At 37.1% G+C, this 21579-nt stretch overlaps 1 protein-coding gene across 1 annotated transcript in view; it reads left to right on the plus strand.

Moving 5' to 3' along the window:
* Window positions 1–21579, plus strand: part of IPO5 (importin 5) — a 45207-nt gene that overhangs the window by 5670 nt on the left and 17958 nt on the right. The window contains exons 3-15 of the mRNA XM_038135261.1: window positions 5008–5200; window positions 5678–5780; window positions 6001–6097; window positions 7126–7230; window positions 10402–10524; window positions 10611–10731; window positions 14178–14265; window positions 17384–17490; window positions 19828–19952; window positions 20042–20131; window positions 20221–20394; window positions 20623–20841; window positions 21288–21371. Of these exons, the coding sequence (XP_037991189.1) occupies window positions 5008–5200; window positions 5678–5780; window positions 6001–6097; window positions 7126–7230; window positions 10402–10524; window positions 10611–10731; window positions 14178–14265; window positions 17384–17490; window positions 19828–19952; window positions 20042–20131; window positions 20221–20394; window positions 20623–20841; window positions 21288–21371 (1629 nt within the window). The remainder of the gene's footprint in view (window positions 1–5007; window positions 5201–5677; window positions 5781–6000; window positions 6098–7125; window positions 7231–10401; window positions 10525–10610; window positions 10732–14177; window positions 14266–17383; window positions 17491–19827; window positions 19953–20041; window positions 20132–20220; window positions 20395–20622; window positions 20842–21287; window positions 21372–21579) is intronic.

Here is a 21579-nt window from a genome sequence, read left to right on the forward strand (position 1 = left end):
TGGAGTCCCGTACCTAAACATATTAAACTTGTGTGTTGTCTAAAACTTAGAGTGCTTCTTAAGTCATCTGGCAGTATTATGGAATGAGTGGAGAGTAGTCTAAACATTATACATTTTTTTTAATTTGGGCATAAAGTAAGGGTGCCTTTTAGATACTCCTAAGTTTTGTAAGGCTCACAACTTCAGCAACCAGTTAAAGTACTTGTTGGTAAAAGTGTTATTCACTTGGATATGCAGAGCAAAGAACTACTAAACTTTCAAGATATTACAAATTTTAGAGTCACTTAAACAATTTCTGAACAATATTGTAAGAGCATAAGTGTGCTTTTTCTCTGTGGGTAACAGTCTCTTCTGGCAGACTGCATTCAATTTAGAGTTAGTTGCCATTTGTGCTTTTTAATGCTAAGAAAGTATCCGTTTACCCATACTGATGCTTATCGGTCTACAACATTGTGTTCTTCTGACAGACTCCTTCAATATTATACTAGCAACTGGTTGCACGAGGTATCTAGTTTTCCTTTTTGCTCCTTTGAGATATTTCAAATGATAGAAAACTGTAGAGCAGTGTTACTACAAAGTATAAATAAATACTTGTTTCATGTGTTTGCTGATTTTATTCCCTTTATATCAGCTAAGGAAATAGCCCAGTGTAAAACTTAGGAATCTTGCCAATGGCTTGGATTCCGACTTTCAAAGTACAAACAACTTTTCACCTATAGAAGTTACTCTTGCCAAAGACATCAAAGGCTAACTTTTGTAGAATATCTTGACATTTAACTTTACCAATGGATTAATTAAAGAAAGGTTTAAATGTTAGCTCTTACCGTAAGTAAGCATTAGGTGCTGGACTCAAAAGTCCTGATTAATAAAACCTACAACCTCTTCCCTGTAAATCCAACTACTTAGTAGCCTAATTAGAGCCTAAGTGAAGTAATCCCCATGCTCAATCTAAACGCTGCATATAAACACTGCATATGCTGGGAAGCATTCTGTGCATGTTTAATATGGTGCTGGTATCAACAGGTGGTTTCTGCATATATTTTATAGACATCCAAATGCTGAACAGAATATTGGATGTCACCAGTGGATAGAGCTTTGGGCCTGGTATGTGTCCTCTGAGCACATTGAATGTACCAGCACCACCAAACACAGGATGCTGGAAGGAGCTTCAGAACTTTAAACATGCCTTGTCCAGGCTATGTGAAAGCTGGGTTCAGATCCCTCTTCATCTTGAAGCCTTTGTCTTGTTTTACCTCCTTGCAGGAAATCTAGGCTGAAGAAAATGCCCCATCCTATTTGCATGAGTTGGGTGTCTGTGTTGTAGAGAGTACAGGACTTGTAGGACTATTCAGACAGCAGTTGGGGAAGTCCTGCCTCTGCAACCCAGTAGTTTTGGCATTTAAATGGAGAAACAGGCATACAAATCATGCTCCCAAGTACCCCTTGTATTTGACATAGAAAACACCATTAAGCTAGATTTGGAATAACTCTTTTAACTAACTGTGTAACAGGTTTTCTCCTAACCAGATGCCTAAACTATGGAAATATTCACCTCTTTCCTCTGTTCTTATTTCATACTTTCCTAATGGCAAATGAACACTGTTCACAGAAATGGAGGGAAGCATCTGACTTAGCAGTTAGAACACTTCTGTGCCAGGTGATGTGCAAGTTTATACACCTCAGTCTGAGGAGGGGCTTGTCCTTCCTGCACTTGTAGTCTCACTGTTATGAAATTTAGACTAGTTTTTATGCAACTGCATTTTAAAGGGCTGTACAGAAAGGTGATATATATTCACAGCTGATTTATTTTATTTGTAGGACTTAAATATTTTAGGCTATTACTTTGCAGTTTTGATTTACCACATAAATCTTTGAGAGGAACAGAAGTTCTGCATTTTCTCCTGCATTTATTTTTCTTGGTTAACTCTGGATTGGTAGGTTTTGATTGTGTCCTAATTTACAGATGACTGGTAAAATAACAAATGCTCTGTAAAACTGTATCTGCTGTACTCACAGCCTTCTTGGAGGGCCATGCCCTCTCCCAGACCTCTGCCCGTATTGTCGCCTGAAGGGATGCATTTCTCAGTTTGAAGACTGCTGTTGTGGACAGCTTCCTGTTTAGCCTTTGGGGGAGGAAGGGAGCCCAAGGATGCACCACAGTTCTGCCTTTGAGTTGTCTGTGTGTCTTGGGAACTCTGTGTTTTGAATTCCACATAGGAGTAGATCTCTGAATGACAATATGCAAGTCCATCTTTGAACCTCGTGCTTAATGTTCTTTACTTCCATCCCTGCATGTTTTCCTCCTTGAGGACTCGAACAATAAAAATAAAATTCAGTGTGACAGTGCTAGACAAGATAATCAAACTTTTTCTTACAAAATATGTAGGATTACGTGGATGCTTTGAATATCAGTGGAGAGCATGGCATCCCAGATTACTGTTCATATTTCTGCTGCTACTCTGCTCAGAAATTTGATTTTCTTCTTGTGCATTATTTCCATCATCCCTAAAATACTAAAACATTTTTAACACACTATAAATTCTACTAATCAGAAGCAGTATGTTGAAATTCTAGTATTATGACTACTTTTTTTTTTCATAACTTTAACACTGTAGTTGTGTGTGAGCATCTCAGTAATTTAGACATGCAGAAGACCCAATGCTGGGAAAAAATGTGCTCTCTTTATGCTTCATTGGTAGCTGGAATTTCTTTTTGGGGGATGTACGCTTTATATTATTCCTCCCCTCATTAAACGCTATTGCTACTAAATTGCAGAATTTTAAAATGCTTGTTTAAGTACATGTTTTGAAATACTTAAACATAAAAGAACCTTTGGGGTGTGTGAAAAATACATATATTCCTTATTAGAGTAGAAGAAACGACCCTGGAAGTGCCATTAAGTCAGCTATGTTTGTCATAATTAAATTGACAATGATAGTTTTCCTATGTAAGTGAGTATCAGCTGAGGAAAATATGCCATTTTTTATTATTAGAAGTCAGTATCTCATTTGTCAGTCCTTAAAACACTTGAATTTGCTTTAAGGAGTTTGGGGATTGTCTTTTTCCTAAGCTAGTAGCTATAACCAGGAGATAATTCATGTAGTGCTGGTCTTGTGCCTTTCTGTATGCCTTACTACTTCTGTTTTTACTTTGCAATCAATCTGGTTTTCAGTCTTCTAATATTTTAAATTATTCAGAGTTGGAAATTCTTATCCTTGTTTTCATAAAGCATGTAGTCTTCACCTCTGTTCTCTGTCTGTCCACCTGCTAGTACTTCATGAAAGAATATAATATAATGTGAGTTCAGTCGTTATCAGGTGTCAGGAAATCCGCTCTGAAACACGATGCCTTGAGTAAGGGAAGACAACACTAGAGTTTGTGCCCTGTTTAGTCCCAGTGAACTTGCTCAAGGCATTTCTATGTAAGTTTACCATACTAATGAGGAAAAATTTAATATTTTCCCAATATTGTTGCTTCAGAGGATGGGAGAAGGAAATATACCATTATATTGCGGTACCATGAAAGCTTTTTGACACATTGTTAGTGAGATGCCCACAGGCAGTGGCGGAAGAATGTCCTTCTGAACTCACATTCCCCTGTGACAGCTACTGCTAGAGAATCTTGGCTTCTGATGGGAACTACAGCACAGGTGGGCACTGTGACTGATCACCTGCTGCCTTCCTTACATCTGCTAGGGAAGAGCTAATCCTACATATGTGGTGGCCTTAGTCCCCACTGGAGATGGTGAGGAGGAGACAAGAAATTATAGACTTGGGTCTGGTTCTACTCCTTTCCTTCTGCTGGTACAGAGACACTTTTGAGTCCATTACTCTTTAGCTGTACAGAAGAGAGCTGGGTAGTTTAGAAAAAGACAGTGAGTCTGGAGACTGCAGAACATAAGAATAGTATCTTGGGTGATGTTTTAGCAATACCTGATATTTACAGGGTATTGCTGTAATATGTTAGAAGTTGCCACTTTGTAGCAGTTTGTGTTGCACATCTATAGGTTATGTCATAGTAACATTGTGAAATTGGAATTGATTACTTTTGCTGCTCATTGAACAGTTTTGAATTTCAAAGGCTTTTAAATGAAACTGTCATTCATGTGCACATTAAATAAGAATATCTTAGGAAAAAATTGAGTTTGGATTATTTTTTGTGAGAATTTAGCACACACAAGGTTTTGTTACATGTGTTAAACTTTAGAAGTTTGGGTGGTGATTTTTAATTACTGCGTGTCCTTAAACACCAGTTGGTGAACATTCTATTAAGTTATTCAGAGAGCTTTATGTGTCTTTTTGCCTTTACTGCATGTGTTGCTCTATTAATTTTGAATTACTGTATTTTTTTGTTTCTAGTTCTTATATAATGCTAAATTAATATGGATATGTAAATTATACTGTTGTAAAATAGGTGTACGCATACAGGATACAAGATTGTAATATGTGATTTTGAGGTTTCTATGCTTAAGTTCAAGTTTAAAGAAAAAAGGTTTCATCATAGGCCTGCAAAACACTGAAAGCTTTGTTTTGACTTGGATTTGGGTTTAGTTGTTTGAGAATGTGAAGGAGGGTTTACAGGTTAATTATCTGACAAAATTGCTCCAGTAAGTCACTTTTTAATCCAGAAAAACCTATCTGGATTATAATGACCTCATTAGGCCATTTAAAATAGAAAGAATTCATGCTTTAAAGGTCTTTCAATAGCACAGTTAAGTCCTTACCTTGCCACAAAATATTTCTGAGGTTCAGCTATAGAAAAAAACCTGAATACCTCAGTACTGTCATTATTTCTTTGAAGGGCTGTAATTGTCAGAAACATGGTTGTGTCTTTACTATGTTTTTATTTTCACTATCATAATTGTCATCTGTTGCTTGAGAGGTATTCCATTCACCAAAGAAGTCTGCACAATGGAAGTGTCATTTGGAAGCATGATGTTGACGTTCCCTTTTAGGAGCATGATTATCATGTCAAACACTTTAAAACACACACACTTCTCCTTAACAGGCTCGGCAGATGGCAGCTGTCCTTCTGCGCCGCCTGTTGTCGTCTGCATTTGAAGAAGTTTATCCAGCTCTATCACCTGAGGATCAGACGTCAGTCAAGACTGAATTGCTGCTCTTTATCCAGTTAGAAGCGCAGTCCACTATGAGAAAGAAAATATGTGACATAGTCGCTGAATTGGCCAGGAATTTAATAGGTACTTTATTTATATAAGTTGATACTGTAGTAAAATGTTTATGTATTGATAGTGGTTGTATTTGTATCTCTGCTTAGGCGTTTGTACATGATGTGCTAACTGATTCCATGGTTTATAATAAACATTAGTTTACACTATCCTTGACCAGATGAAAATAAGATTCTTAAACTCTGCTTTTTAAATTGTTCAAGTTTAGGTGAGATTGTATTAAGGTTTATAAATCCAGTTTTGTGTAAATTGTCATGAATTATGCTGAACCTTGCATCAGATTCTTCTTTTGAGTGCTGCTATATAGCAGTAAAGAGAGATCATCTTCTCTTATGAAGTGTTTTTAGATTAAACATTTCACAATATTTTACATTGTGACATAGGCACATCTTCAGTTCAGGGAGTCAGTGATGACTGGTTTTCCTGCCCCACTGATATCTTACCATTCTGAAGTTTGTTTATCCTAAAACTTTGTTGTGTTTAATGTAGATGATGATGGCAACAGCCAGTGGCCAGAAGTTCTGAAATTCTTATTTGACTCTGTCAGCTCTCAGAATGTGGGACTGCGTGAGGCTGCTCTACATATTTTCTGGTAAGCTACATTTTTGTAGGATAGCCTAATCATGTCTAAAAATGAAAGAAAAACCGTCACAATGTAATTAACTAGCAATCATACTTCTTTAATTTATTTTCTTGTATTGTGGCTTACTTAAATGTGTACAGTTACAATCTGTAACTTAAACAATGGATAAGTTTGAAATACTCATTTAACCTTGTGTCAATTTTTACTAATGTTTTGGTCTTATCCTTAGGAATTTTCCTGGGATTTTTGGGAATCAACAGCAACACTATTTGGATGTCATTAAGAGAATGCTGGCTCAGTGTATGCAAGATCAGGAACATCCCTCAGTAAGACTTTTATTTTCTTTGGGGATTTTAGTATGTTCTGAGCATAGAAACTTAGTGCAGTAGTCTCAAATATAAAGGTTAAACCATAGATTTCAACCAGAGAATTGCATTACCTGAAAATTATGTACATACAGAGTTTTGACTGTGCCTGCTGCACACCAAAGGCTCAGACCCTTTTGTGGTCCTAAAGCTGACTGGCTGCTCATATCTGCATTGTACAGGCCCAGATTCTTCCCTGGTTGTGTTTGGAGAAACCCAGTTGCAGTGGCCCAGGCAGATGGGGTTTTAGCCAGCAGCATTGAGGGGTCAGAAACTCCATGTTAAATTCTCTTTCTGGCCTTTGTGTTTAACAGTGTAAGTCTGTCATGTCTCTACATACAGTATCTGTATGTTAGATGGTACATGGTGTGTCTCAAAATTCTGAATATGCAACAGCTCCTTGAACTGTTTGTGCATGTTTTGCTCTAAGGGTGTGTAAGCAAGCCTTGCTTTTCTGGAAGGCTTCAGATTAAATGATTTGTGCAGAGGATTGTACTTTGAAAATGTTTCTCTTGTTATGGAAAATGCTGGGCAAGGATAGGAAACCCTGCTGTGATATATGGGTTCAGTTTGCTGCTCCCCCAAGGATTACTTTTTCTGACCTTTGAAAGTTGACTGAATAACATTTTCTAAAGTACCACAAGTCATGCCTTTAAAGAGGAATGTCTCAAACACTTAGATCACACTTCTTGAAAAATGAGACTGACACTTGCATGCACATTTGAAGTTTTGATAGAAGTTGAAAACAATAGGGTTTTTTCCTCTTTTCTTTCATTAAATGAAAACCACCAAAACAAAAAGCAAAACTAGGGACTACTTGCCACCTCGTATGATAAACTTTTTGTATTGTAGACAATGTAGATGCTGAAGGTCTTCGTTATCACTTTACCTTAATTTGAAGTAAAATTTAAAATCCCATGTTAAAAACTAACCAGAGGCATGTTTCAGTACTAGTTTCCCACATTTATTTCTTCAATCATGTCTTTTAGATCAAGACTTTATCTGCTAGAGCTGCAGCTGCATTTGTGCTTGCAAATGAGCTCAATGCTCCCCTTCTTAAACATTTTGCAGACTTGCTACCTGGAATCTTGCAGGTAAGAAAGCAAACAAGTTACACTTAGTGTGCCATTACTGTCTGTGTTGACTATATGCAAATGTGAGTTATTGGTCTGCGAATTCGTGAATTTGTGCTGAGACCTGAATTAACTGACCCTTTTAGCCAGACAGCAGTTGCCAGCAAGATGAAGTGGAGACTAATGAGGAATTTTGCAAATAGAGGATAATTGATAGTGTTTTAAGGAAAATAGCTCAGTGCTGATCAACTTACGCAGTGGTACAGAGATAAATGAGTTAAAATTCTTTGTAAGGTATATAGGTCAAAATCATACAGCTTTAAAATTAACCATGATATTGAAATACAAATATGGGCTACCCTGAGATTTGAAGTTATCTGTAATTGGGGAATTCATGGACTTGTGATATCCTGTATCTCTTCACTTTAGAGGAAAGCACAAAATTATTCTGAACGTAAGATTCTCAGACTGAGAACAAAAGTCTGAAGAAGTGATCTTTATTGTTTGATAAATTAGGAAATTGCAAATAAAATGCCATTTTACGCTTCATGTAGTTTCTGAGGCTGGATTAGATTGCTTGGATGGATGAGTTTGAGCAAAAGTTGAAATTCTAGTGTAAGGTTATTTATTTTGCAGAGAAGCCTATTGTAAACCAAACCACAGACAAATGGTTTGATCTCTGAAGGATGAAAAATTCACAGTACACTTCCCTATCTATATCAAGAAACAGTGGAAGCAACTAAGTACCTATGATAATGCAGGAAGTGAACTTCTGGTGATTTTAAATTAGGCTAAATTTACATTAAAGACAGACTTTTCACTACAGTCAGAACAGCAGGTTCTTGTTGACAGTGTGAGCTGTAAACTGCGTGTGCTTTGTGGCAAGCTGAAGAAAAATTTTGCCAAATCTACTGGCATCTGCAACTGATGGAATTCTACTTTATCTTAAATGCAAACTTGACAGGAATTTATTCAAATCATCTGAACTTGAAAATGGGCTGTAGTGTGTATGTTTTTTGATATTGAGGTCTTTGGTGGTTAGTCCCTGTACCTGCCTTTGTCAATAACAATTTTGTTGTTTAAAAGTTGTAACTGCCTGAGAGGACCTTGGCTACACAGTACTACTGTGTAAGTGGGGGTGAGGCAGGGTTTGGGGTGATCATGCCATTTGTCTTGATGTGTGTCATTTAAAGAGTTTGTGGGGTTTAGATTTTGGGCTAATAGCCCACTGTGTGTGCTATAACTTTCAATGCTACTCTTACACTATTTAGACACTGTAACAACACACGCACTTGGCTCACATTTTCAAGCTTTCTTTTGCTAATACAGAGTGCCGAGCTGTGCTATGAAATCTGTCTTTTAAAATTACTTACTGCAAGAAGAACTAGATTTTCTGGCAGTGGTAACACAAGATGGATATGAAGATCCGAGTTTATAAATAGGAATGTGTTAGAATAGTGGTGAGTGACCTCTGGAGACAGTTGGATGCTTTTTTTGTTGCAGTTGAAATTAATTTTGTTGAAACACTGACACAGTAAAAAAGCTAAAAATAAAATTCTGACTTGGCATATCAGTCCTTTCAGTACAAGATCTATAATGGTTGTGCTGGAAGTTGAACTTTCAAAACTGGCAGTTGAAACTTTTACCCAAAGCTTTCTGTTGCAAAGGGAGGTAAAAGCAGATAGAACTTCACTGACTCCCTTGGATGTTGTTTGATACTACAGAAAAGTACTTTTGCCTTTTAGGGTTCACTTTTCACTTTGAGCTGCTTTCTTCAGAAAACCACTCTTGCTTTAAAAAACTGTCAGAGTTACAATTGATATAAAATACAGTTTTGCAGAAAATTCTAGTAAATATTACATTGTCCTTTGAGAGAATCAGAGGATATTATAGCTATTAGACCAAAAGGCCTTAACTGTGACAGATTTTTTTTCCCCAGATTTTTCCAGAACATTTCTGGTACTAGAAGATGCTGCTTCTGTTTTGAAAGTATGGGTTATATAAGTGCCATTAACAAAAATCTTGAATTGTAGACTTAAATATTAAAAAATATTTAGTTACTCACTCCAAAAAATGTTTCAACATTAGGAAGGCGTGAAATACTTTGCTAATGAAAACTTTCAAAATCTCAGAAGTGAGCTCTTTCTTTGGAGCTTTGTTTCCTTCTGGATTCTAACACCATTGAGTAACAGTGTTCTGGTTTATCACTCTGATCAGTTAAAAGTAAATTTTAAATTACTTTTCAGATTGTGGCTATGGGTTAGGAAAGATACTTGCAAAAGGCTTGATTTCTTTTTCTCTTTTCCATGTCTGTGACTGAAGGCTGAAAGGTTACTTTAATTAGGTGGCTCTAGAGGGATGTCTGGAAAAAAAACCTCTTTAATCTTGTTGTTCCTGGTGTTTATAAGCATAAGCTATTCAAAGCTTTTCTCATGTAAGAGGCGAAAGGGAAGTTAGTTAGGCTCATTTTCCTTCTTTCAGGCCAAGTTACTTCCTTTTAAATGGATTTTGAAGTTGTTGTCAGAACCCAGTGGTTTTGCATGTTGGAGCCTCTGATGTGTGACCTTAATTCTTTCTGATTGTCTGCAGTGTTCGATTTGAACATTGTGAGCCATAGCTTAGTTGTAGAAAACTCGTCATTTTGGATGCTGCATAGTATCCCGTTACGGATTTATGCACGCAGGTCACCATAGCAGGGTCTGACTCTGGGATCCTGCTGAAAGTTGGAGTGAAGGCTTCTAATTAATTGTATTCTGTTAGTTCTCAAGTTACAGCTTGTGCTGGTGCCTCCAGAGAGGGACCCCAACCCCAGTTCATGTCTCTCAATTGTACATGTGCCAGCCACTTCTGGTTGGTGGTCTCTTGATTTCTTACTGGCTTTCACTGTTGCAGGACTGATCTTCCGATGAAGTTACTTCATTCTCTTGGAATTGTCTGCTTGATTTTTATCTTCTTCATTCAGCTTGTATCTGCTGGAATCAGCTAGTTCCTTGTTAGAAACATTAGTTTTAACAAAAAGTTTACTCTGGTCAGCTCTTGTGGCCTCAGGCTTTGGCTGCTTAGCTTCTAATTCTAAATGAGACTGTTCAGAGAAGCAAGAATACAATTAATGAAATTTCTTCTATAACACTGATCCTGTTCATAATGTTGTTTGTTTTTATTTAATCTTATCTCCATCTTATCTTTTTATAGGCTCTAAATGATTCCTGCTACCAAAATGATGACTCTGTTCTGAAATCCCTTGTAGAAATTGCAGATTGTGTTCCTAAGTATTTACGACCACATTTAGAAGCTACTTTGCAGCTAACTCTGAAGGTAAAGCTGGGAATGTTTTTTAAGAATCACTTTTTCCACCCCAAAACCTCTGCTCTAACTATTTGCTCTAATCTTTTGGGTTGTAGTTGTGTGCAGATGCCAGTCTCAGTAACATGCAGCGTCAGTTGGCACTTGAAGTAATTGTGGCCTTGTCAGAAACTGCTGCTGCTATGCTGAGGAGGCATACAAATATTATTGCACAAGCCAGTAAGTATTTTCCTCATTTTCTTTGTTGAAATAGTCTTCTTTTACAGTATTAAATTGACTTTGCTGTTGGTCAGTGGCAAAACCACATTTAACTGAGAGTTTGCTGGTACGCATAATTTAAAAAAGCTCAATTCAGTGCCATCTAATGGAGTAACCTCCTTCCTATTATGACTCTTTATTAATTCATCCTTGCCTATGCAGCACCAAAATTTTGAATAAAAATACAGTGGGCTCTTATTAGATGTTTCCAAGGAAAACTCTACTTGCATGCTTTGCAGCTGGCTTTGGAAAATTTTACTGTAACAAAAACCCAGCATTTAGTTCTGAAGTTCTACGTTTGGAGTTTGGTATGTAGGCCAGATACTCTGTGGTGCTGGCAAGTCAAGACTGAAGGAATTCAGCATGCATGTTGAGCATCAGTGGTGAGTTAAAGCTGTGAATTAAAAAATCAGATGCTGGTATAAATATATAGAAATAATCTAATTAGTCTATTTAACATGTGGATGGTAAAGTCTTTGAAGAGGCATTTTTAAAATCATGCATTATTATTTGAAATGCTAAAAATAAATGTCTTCTGGGCAGCTCCAGCATCAGTGCTGTTTGCACTGGTGTTTCTTTGCCTTTTAAACCTTTTCTTTGACTAGATCAGGGCCCTGGTACAGCAGTCTAGCCGGCTTTTCCCTCCCTGTCACACTTGTGTTTGTCTAAATTCTTGCTTGTTTTCTGAAACTTGCATAAAAGGTAACTTCTGGTGTGTGCTCAGCTCAAAAATACTACAATTTTTCTGTCTGCTCACCATGAGGAAAGCTGTATAGATGTCACTAAAATTATAAAACTTCTGTTGGAAAATGTTGCAAACTGGATCTGCTTGGCTTAAGTGTTAAAAATATTGATGAGAAGTTTTGTTTGCTTCTTTTTAAAGAAGAGGTTCTTTAGAACATATTTTGGAATCTGTAAATTTTCAGAACGCTCTATTTTTACTCCATCCTGTAGCTTGTTAAAATTATTAACATTTGACACTTGCTGACCTCACATCATTACAAGCTTCTTATTTGTTCAAGAGAGAAGTACCTCTTACCTCTTTAGAATGTATTCCTGTCATTTTGGGTTGCTAGTTGCTGTTTAGGAATGAAATACTTCTATTAAGATAAAGCACCATATGGGAAAGAAATGCCTTTCATTTGCAATTCATCATAAAATTAGTCTTATTATTAATATACCATTAATGAGAAAGACATTTATTTTGCAGAACTGGCAAAGCTGTTGTGTTCAGGGCATAATAAAAAGGTAGCAAAAAAGGACTGCTTTTGTCTTGGCTATGTATCTCAGTTTAAAAGGCTTTCTGTTTTCATTCAACTGAGAAGTTGCTAGATCACTTGATACTCACGACTAGAAATGGGACTTAGGCAAAATTGTCATCTTGTGCTGGTTTTACTGAGCACAGTGCTGGTTTAAGAGTTTGTGCCCTGTGTGCCAGTTAGCTGCTCAGGAATCCACTTGGATTAAGACTTCCCTTCTTGAGCTCACAGGATTGCAGAGAGTTTTATTTCTCTGATAAGAAGCAGGCTTAGTAGGCTTATGCTTGTTTGTAAGCATCTATATATTAGCAGTAATTAAATTTTGAGGGCTTGTTGGGACAATGTTGAAATTTCTATGCACGCTCTACATTTTTTTAAAAAACTCTTTGTGAAATTACAATTACTGGCTGCCACATTCATGCAAAACATCAAGAAGAAACAAGAAATTGTAGGTTCTAGATAAAATGATGGCCAGAGCCATCATTATATCTTGAATGTAAGGGATGAGTGTGTTCTCAGCCTTGTTTGTTAGTAGCAACAAACACTGACATGACTTTTTGGAGCCACAGAGCATTTGTGTTAGATAATGTTTGTCTTCCGTATTCCATAGCTGTTGTGACAAGCCATGGTTCTCATGTGTGTACTTACACGTGTCTGTGTCTGAAAATCTTCTGGACTGTAATACTTTGGCAGTTTTTGAGGTCTAATCAGTGTATATAAAACTGACATGTGGGCATCATGCTAGAGGGACCATAGTGTCTGTTAAGTTATCTTGATAGTACGTAAGAGCCCTCTGGAGGTTTTTGTAGCCATAGAATATTTTCTATCTGAAAATACATACCCACATCAAGCAAATAAATCCATAATTTGATCTTTTTTGATACTTGCTATCAGTGAACAGTATTTTTTTCTGTCATCAGTTGGCCAGAAGTTTCTCATCTGTCCAGATATGTGGTGGTGAGTTTGCTTAGGGTGTTGTCTGTGTGGTAGATTACAATAGTGTAGGTGTATTGTGAAATTCAGCAGTTGCAGTATACTTGATCAGTTCCAGTAAATCTCATTAGCAGCATGAACAGTTACTAGATGCCTACAAGTTTTTCAGGTAGGTTGCTCTAAAGGGCAGTTACCTGTGGTAGCTGTCTTCAAGATGTGTGGTATGCTGTGCTAAAAAGATTGTTAAAGGTCAAAGGTTGAGTATTTGACTGAAACCTTTTGTTTCCAGGTCAAAGTGAAACTTTGTTGCATAAATGATACTGAATTCAAACAACTGCTCTGAGTGATTGGTGTATAGTACAGAGTAAAGAAGTGCTTAAGAGCCCCTTACTTTGCTCTGGAAGTGCAAGGTAGACTTTTCACCCCTTGTGCTTCTGAAGGGCACAGCAACTGGTAGACTTAGAGCAGACAAACCACTGTGCTCCTTCCTCCTGTGAGAGCTGGTAGGAATAGCTGATGCTTACTGCATGGTAGTTTAATGCTGTGATAGAGATTGTGTAATAGTCTCTATAACGACTTAGAGTGAGAAGAATGGACAGTCTACAGAGGTAGAAGAAAATGCAAGATATGTTCATTATGCAAAAGAAAAATTTGCATTAGGTGGGAAAAAGGAGATCTCAAGTTCCAAACCATGGCCTCATTGTAAGAGAAAAGCTTTATGCTAAGTGACCACTATATAAATAGATAACAAAATTTATTATGTTAATAAAACTAAGGGTTCATTAGTATTCTTTCTTAATTAATAGTCTCTTTCATTAGTAAATGCTCGAAGGATGATGTCAGAGTTTCAGAAAAATTAAGGAAGTACATCAGAGTTCTTATGGCATATAATCCTGTTTTTAACTCTTTCAAGAATATAGACTTTATTAAAGAATTTGCTTTTTATAATTGTCATGATCTATGAAAAATTTTTGAGTCTTGGTAAGTTATACACAAGATTTTTTTACTCTCAATTTGAATGTTCTGGAAATACTTCTGTGGCCATCAGTTCTGAATTATTGGCTGATGCAGCTTGACAGACCTGACCATCTGCTACTGGAAGAAAAGCTGGTTTTCTTCAAAAATTTTTGAAATGAGAAAACTTGAAATTCTTACTTTTTATTTGAGAATCTATTTTAAGAGATCAGACTGAGTTTAAAAATGTTTTTTTTTCAGTTCCTCAGATGTTAGCAATGATGGTTGACTTGGAAGAAGATGAAGATTGGGCAAATGCAGATGAGCTTGCAGATGATGATTTTGACAGGTAATTATGAAACCAGTTGTTTCAATGTGTTATCAAAGCTGTGGCTAAAGGCACATTTAAAGTGCAGAATGCAAATGCCTGTAGTGCATTACTTTTTCTTTATTCAAATAACTATTGTAATTTTGTTCCTTCAGTCATGAGCAGTTTATATGTAGGTTACTTAGGCAGTGTTCAGCAAGGAAGTAAATTATTTGAGTATTTGTATTTGCTATAATTAGACAAGTTGCATGTCCCCATGTTTGCTGTTTTGTACTGCTGTAGCTTTTCAAAGCCTTTAGCTTTTGTTTTTTCTGTCATTTATATTACTCAGTTCAGAAGTCAGTGCCTCCTAATCCCCTAAATTGAAGGCTAATCCTGTAGTTATCTGGAAGCCACGTTGAAGCCTATTGACCTCTTTAATTATCCACAACCAATGTCTTTGTATTTTTCTGTATCTATGCCCTTGAAAATGTGTTGTTTTCAAAAAAAGTTGACTTTGGAAGGATGTCGTCATGAATGGCAGAATTCCTTGTTGGATTTCACCTAGTCCAAAAATACTACACTTTTGCTATTATTTTACATCCCTTGGTATGGCTAGTAACAGCTTATCTTGTTGTTTTGGGCAAGAAAGATCTAAAGATGTCCAGTCATTTGGATTTGCTTATTCCTACATGCTTTGTAGCTTGCTCCAACTTTTTACTAAAACAGTGGTTTGCATAGAGCATCCTGTTAAATTTACTCTTGTCCAGCTACTGCTAGAGTGAAGTGGAAGAGAGCAGAAATAGGTGTAGGAGGTAACTGTCTCCACACTTCTATAAAGATATGGATGTTCATTTACCAGTCTAGACACCTCTTTGACATACCTGGTTCATCCAGACTCAGATGTAATTAGTGTTTTGAGACAGTTTATCTCAGAACACTTAGAGATCTTCATAGGAAAATAGACAATAGAAGAGATGTTCGTTTACCCTGAGCTGTAAAGCCACTTGTAATAGATAGCAGGCATGTAAAGACACCTGTAGAACTGATGCATAGGAATTTATGGAATAATCCGTTTAATCTTTGCCTTACTTGAAATAATCTTTTTAGTTCTCTTTGTTTATGAAATTGAAAGTGAGCTGTCCTTTCTTCTCTCCCTCACATGGTAGACCATACCCTTTTAGCCTGTTTCCTGAGTGCTGAAATTTTGCTATACAGGTGTCAGACACCACCACTACATTCAGGTTTGTTAAGTATTTGAATCTTTTCAGTCAATAAAATTTCAAGGGGGAATAGAATATTCAAGTTCATATCCTTATCAAGCCTTGCAGGGAGTGGAAGTTTATTCAGATGGCTTGCTTTAGGCAGCTTAGTAAGTATGCTGAATCATGCACTTGAGGCATGCCATTTTCTCTTTATTGTCAGCAGAGTAACTTTATTCTTCTAAATACAGCTTAGCTGCCTATGGATTTTGTAATGAAAATTTTCCTTTTCTTTGTTAGAAGTCACAAGTAGAGTGAGCACAGCTCAGAAAACAAGTTGTGCTCAACATCCTTAGCCTGAAGGAGCTCCTTTGGCCCTCGAAGTAATAGAAGAGCTTGAGGCTCAGACACAAACTACTGCACATGAGCTAGTCTCTGGTGATGGTGTGTGTGAGGACAGTTTTTCTTTTAGCAGGGTCACTCCTGGTGCTGCTGTGTGCTTTCCCACCACTGAAGCTCCCCTTTGTGGAGAGCTCAGTGGCTGATGTGCATGCTGATGTCTCCTGGTGTTTGAGTCTTTGTAGCTTCCTAAGAGGACTGAAATTTTTAGGCAGTGCCGGGAACAGGCTAATGATCATCGGACTGCGCCCTAGTTAGGGTGTGTTCGGGTCTGATGAATGGGGATATGAGTCAGCCCACACAAAAGCAGCAGGGAATACTTTAGCATTTCCAGTTTTTTGTTGCTCCAGCTTTGTAAAGGAGTGAAATTCTAAAGGAGGAAAAGATTAATCCAACTTCCTCTTTTCTTGGCAAAAGCCTTGCAAAGATTAGACGGAGATGTGTGGTCATTTTTCTGAGATAAACTATCTTTATTTCTTAAAACTGAATGTGTGAATTAATGGTGGGAAGAAAGCTCAAGGAATGGAATTTCAGATGAAAGCTTCTGTTAACTTTAGTGAGTTTGCTCCAGTTTAACCCTGTGTGCCTATGCTTCATTGTCCTGCTGGTGATGTGTCTGTTTATTTGAACATTACCAATCTGAGGAACAAATACAATGTTGTCAATATCTTTTCACAATCACCTTTGTTCACAACCTGTGAGTTTCTAGATTATTTGTGGTTTGTAGTGAGACTTGGGGATTCAAGCATAGTAATTTGAAGACTATTTCTGGCCCAACTGATTGAAACTTTAAAAAAGGGGGAGATTGATCATTTGTGAACCATTACTCAGCTTTTTTATCATCATGGGTGTCTAGGGTGGACTGTAATAACCTTGAGTTACCACACTGCCAGCCATATCCAGACTGTAACAGTAGTTATCTGTGTCCTGGAAACTTTCTTGCTTTTTTGTAGGGAATAATTCCACTGGGTGGAACAAATAACTTTGCATAGGTAATGTTGGGCTATTCTAACATCTGTAACTGGCCAAGAGTCACAAATTCCTCACCTGGACTGGATGTTTTCTGCCTGAGTCATTGACAATAGACCATGCTACTGAGTACAGCCATCTAAGAAATGTCTCTTGTGTGCCAAAGTTGGAATTCCACTGGTTCACCTGAATCATAGCAAGTCTGAAGTGGTTTATGTTCTTGAGACAAAAAGACGATGGCCAGTATTATTGCTTCACTCATTGCAAATTTAGTTTCAGCTTTCTGGGTGTCTGTAACTGCTGTGAAGTTCAGTCTGTACCTTTGGACCTAGTGCTAGTAAGACTCAAGTTTCGTTGGTAGTAGACTTAATCAGTGGCCTGCAGATAACAAATGTTTCAGTGAATAGTAAATAACTATTTGTGACTGGTGTGTGTGTTTTTAGATGTGGGTATGGTTTATTTATTTAAAGAGGTTCGTGTTTTCAGATGGCAAAAGCTTGAAAACTAGAACTGCAGGGAAGAGCTCTCTGTTGGACTGCTTGTTTTATTGTAGATCTCAAACCACTCATGTTTATGTAATCGATATTTAGCAATGCAGTGGCTGGTGAGAGTGCGCTGGACAGGATGGCATGTGGCCTTGGAGGGAAACTTGTTTTGCCTATGATTAAAGAACATATTATGCAAATGCTTCAGAATCGTAAGTAACTGCATTTTCTTTTATTGTTTTTTAACAATTCTGTGCTTTCCATGAACTTCAATATCTCTTCAGTCTTTGTGTTTAGCTACTCGATATGTTATTATACATTTCCACTTTTGATATCAGCAGCAAAAAAACTGTAAATGCTGTGAACTTCAAAGTTTATACTTTCTTTTATACTGATTTAATAAACTTACATAGAGTGCATTACAACACTTTTTCTGGTACATGGACAGCTGAGCAGAGATGTCATAAAATCAATTTTTTTAAACACTGGGAATTACGTAAAAATAAGGGAAGACTTGGGATTTTTCTATTTGAGAATATTCTCTCTAAATCCCTAAACAGACCCTCACAGTACCTTAAGTTTGTCTAAAGTGCCACCTGTTTTTCTGTAGCTCAGTGTTTTTGCTTCTTCAGAAGTGCTAAGTGAAATTTTAATATGTTACAGTTTGTAGAGGATAACTTGTTTTTTTCCCCCTGGAATTTGATGGACTGAGGTCATTGGTAGGCTGTCTGTCTATTTGGTATGCTGATGTTAATACTTGTTTAATGAGGTGTTTCTATATATTCTTATCAGTTGTTTTGTATGTTTCTTTTCCTCTTAAAATACCTGTAATGCCTGCTCAGCCAGTAATTCAAAAAATACTGTGCATTGCTTTCAAGTTCTTTTACTTGACCTGTGGTTTGAGCCTTTGGAGTAGAAGATAACACAGAAGTTCTGGGTACTATTTCTGCCTTCTTCGTTTAAAACCCAGTCTAGAAAAGGCTGTTAGCATTTTGGGTATGGAACAGAGGGCTACTCAAGGTAGCACCTGCTATGTGAGAACACTTACAAAGTCTGTTTGGAATTAAAATTTTTTCTGTAAACCAAGTTTTATTAATGAAATGAGCTAACCTGACTCAGTGTTGGTAGCTTCTAGGCTAGCAGCTAGCTAATTTTGTAGTACATTCAGAGAAGTGTGGAGTCTAATAATCACTGGAGGCCTGACTTGTGCTATGGGGAGGTCATGAAATTCATGCCTGATGCTTGTTTTCTTGTGAATCAGAGCTGTCCATAACCATTAATACACTTTGGAGAAGGGAAATGCAGAAGATGTTGTTTGGATTGGAAGCTCTCACTGATAGGCACGGAGAAAAGATGAAGACACTTATATTAAAATGTTGACAGCACTTTCAGAAGTGAAACTTTTCCTTCTCCTATCCCCTCTTTCTTACAATTATTTATTGAAATAATAATTTAAGACTTTGGAGTTTCAATTAGGTGGCCAGATGGTCTAAAGGAGATTGTGTTTCATTTTGTAGATTCATTAATTTCAAGTTTGGAATACTTGCTAACAGTAATGCAGTGGGAGTCATGGGCGTAAGCTTAACTAGGAACATGTAATGAACTGAAATAGCACCAAATAAACTGCTGCTTTTCTGTTGTGCCTTCTGTCAAGATGATACTTCATTGCATCCTGGACAGACAGAAGCTTGAGTGTCAGGATTCTACTGTTCTGAACTGTGATGTTCTTCATTCCAGGAATGTAATGTTACTAGCAATAATGAAATATTGTGCTGTTTTGGGAGATACGTTCTGTAACACACCTTTCCCACAGATCATTTGCTAAACCTGTTTATTCCTTTGGTTTTCTCTTCTGTAATCCCAATGATTTCTAGCACACAGAAAGATTTTTGTAAAAAAGAAATAAAAGAAATTGGAGTTTATCACATGTTGCTCAAAAAAAACAAAAAGAGGGGCATGAAAGATTAATTTCAACAGTACCCACTATGCTAATATGACTTGGAGGTGGGGAAAGTTTACATCACAAGGAATATTGCTGTTCCTACAGCCTTGAGAGGACTGCTGGAAAGTTTAATACCAATCATTTATTTGTTTTAAATTCAGTTACTCTTTGAGTCATTAGACCTTTTTCTTGAGAAAGGTATGGGCTCTTCTGATGATACTAAAACAGAAAAAAGATGGGGGAGAGAGAAATAAAAATACTAAAAATACTGTCCTGATGTTTGCCTGGTCAGCTCATGTAATTAAAATGTAGCTTCCAGGTATTAGTACTGTGTATGTGCTCTTACCAGCAGTTAAGAATTCTTTTTTCTAGGTCGGGATTTGGCCTGAATTAGACACTCAATTTTTTGTCCATCTCTGGAAGTATGTATGAGGAAAATGGAAACGTATTTAACAAATCAAGTAGATGCATTAACTTCCCTTTCATCTCCTGTTCTTCACTCTGCCTCCTCCTGTGTCCCCCAGCCCCTGCAAAGAAAAGGTGATTCATCTTTGTGGTCCCTGGTGGTTTCCAAAAGGAGTAACACTTCATTTTCACTCTTCTGTAGCTGACTGGAAGTACAGGCACGCTGGCTTGATGGCACTCTCTGCCATTGGAGAAGGTTGCCACCAACAGATGGAGGGAATTTTAAATGAAATAGTTAATTTCGTTTTGCTATTCCTTCAGGATCCTGTGAGTATTGTTCTAGTAATTATTTCAAAATATTTTCATTTCTGCTCTTGCGACTGCTTGTTAACTGTTTGAGGGAAATACTTTTTCAGCATCCCAGAGTAAGATACGCCGCCTGTAACGCTGTTGGACAAATGGCAACTGACTTTGCACCTGGGTTTCAAAAGAAATTTCATGAGAAGGCAAGTAGTAGAGTGGTAGGGATAAAATGTGGTAAAATTATGTCCCCTTCAGAAACTGGTTGTCTGAAAAAGGAGTATTTCTTTTTCAGGTGATAGGAGCTCTTCTACAAACCATGGAAGATCAAGGCAGCCAGCGTGTTCAAGCCCATGCAGCTGCAGCACTCATAAACTTCACTGAAGATTGTCCCAAGTCACTGCTTATTCCATATTTGGATAATCTAGTGAAGCATCTTCATTCCATTATGGTGATAAAATTACAAGAGGTATAAGACATTGAATAAATTGTTTGATGGAGGGGTAACCTTGTCACATAAGTAGAATAAGTATAGGTGAACTAAGACCTCAGAAATGAGCCAGTACACATAGCTGCTGATGTTGGTCTAAACTGACGAGAATTAGCATATGTGCAAAAGCAGATTTTTACGTTTGGCAAGCTTTTATGTAAAATCTGTGCTTTTAAAATATAACACTTTATTCTTCTTCTTTCCAAGTTGATACAGAAGGGCACTAAGCTAGTTCTGGAACAAGTTGTGACTTCAATTGCATCAGTTGCAGATACAGTGGAGGAGAAGTTTGTTCCCTACTATGATTTATTTATGCCCTCCTTAAAACACATTGTTGAAAATGCTGTTCAGAAGGAATTAAGGCTTTTGCGAGGAAAGACTATTGAATGCATCAGTCTAATTGGTCTTGCTGTTGGCAAAGAAAAGGTAAGCTTAGATTTTATATAATGGTCTAAATACACTTTTTAATGCCTTTATTTTTTGTGGTATTAGAATTGAATATAATCACTTGTTAAACATACAGTTATATCGTTGCTGATTTCTGTGCTTGACTTTGTTTCCATTTCTGAGGTGACTGTGTTGCTGCTTAGATTCATAAATTTGCAATAGAATCTTATTGTAGCTTATGTAATTCTTGTCACACTAAAAAATGTTGAAAGCAAGAATTTTTTCTTCCTTTGAGTTGTTTTTTTTGCCTTAAAAATGACACAGCATCACATTTAGGCAGTGTCAGGGGCAAAATGTATGCAGTTCAAAGGGAACTTAGTTTTGTATGTGGATGCCTGAAAAAATATAATTTAAGTGAGCATTTAAGTCTCTGAGAAGTAGCATCTTAATTTGCCTTTAAAAATGTAGTTGTTTCCTGTATCTAGTTTATGCAGGATGCATCAGATGTTATGCAGCTATTATTGAAGACACAAACAGACTTCAGTGATCTAGAAGATGATGATCCACAGGTATGTTAAAATTGTGTCTTTATAGCTCTTTGGTATTAAAAACATTCCTTGTATACATGATGTTTCTGCCTCTTCCCTGGCCTTTCAGGCTAGTTGTCCAGCCTGTCTTACAAAACTTGCCATTGAGATGGCCCTGGAATCTTTCACAGAAGTGTGGTTAGGAAATGACACCTCCAGGACCTATATTTGCAGAAGAAATTTGAGCTTG

The sequence above is a fragment of the Motacilla alba genome, chromosome 1 (genome assembly GCF_015832195.1).
Source record: "Motacilla alba alba isolate MOTALB_02 chromosome 1, Motacilla_alba_V1.0_pri, whole genome shotgun sequence".
In the NCBI taxonomy this organism is placed as follows: domain Eukaryota; kingdom Metazoa; phylum Chordata; class Aves; order Passeriformes; family Motacillidae; genus Motacilla; species Motacilla alba.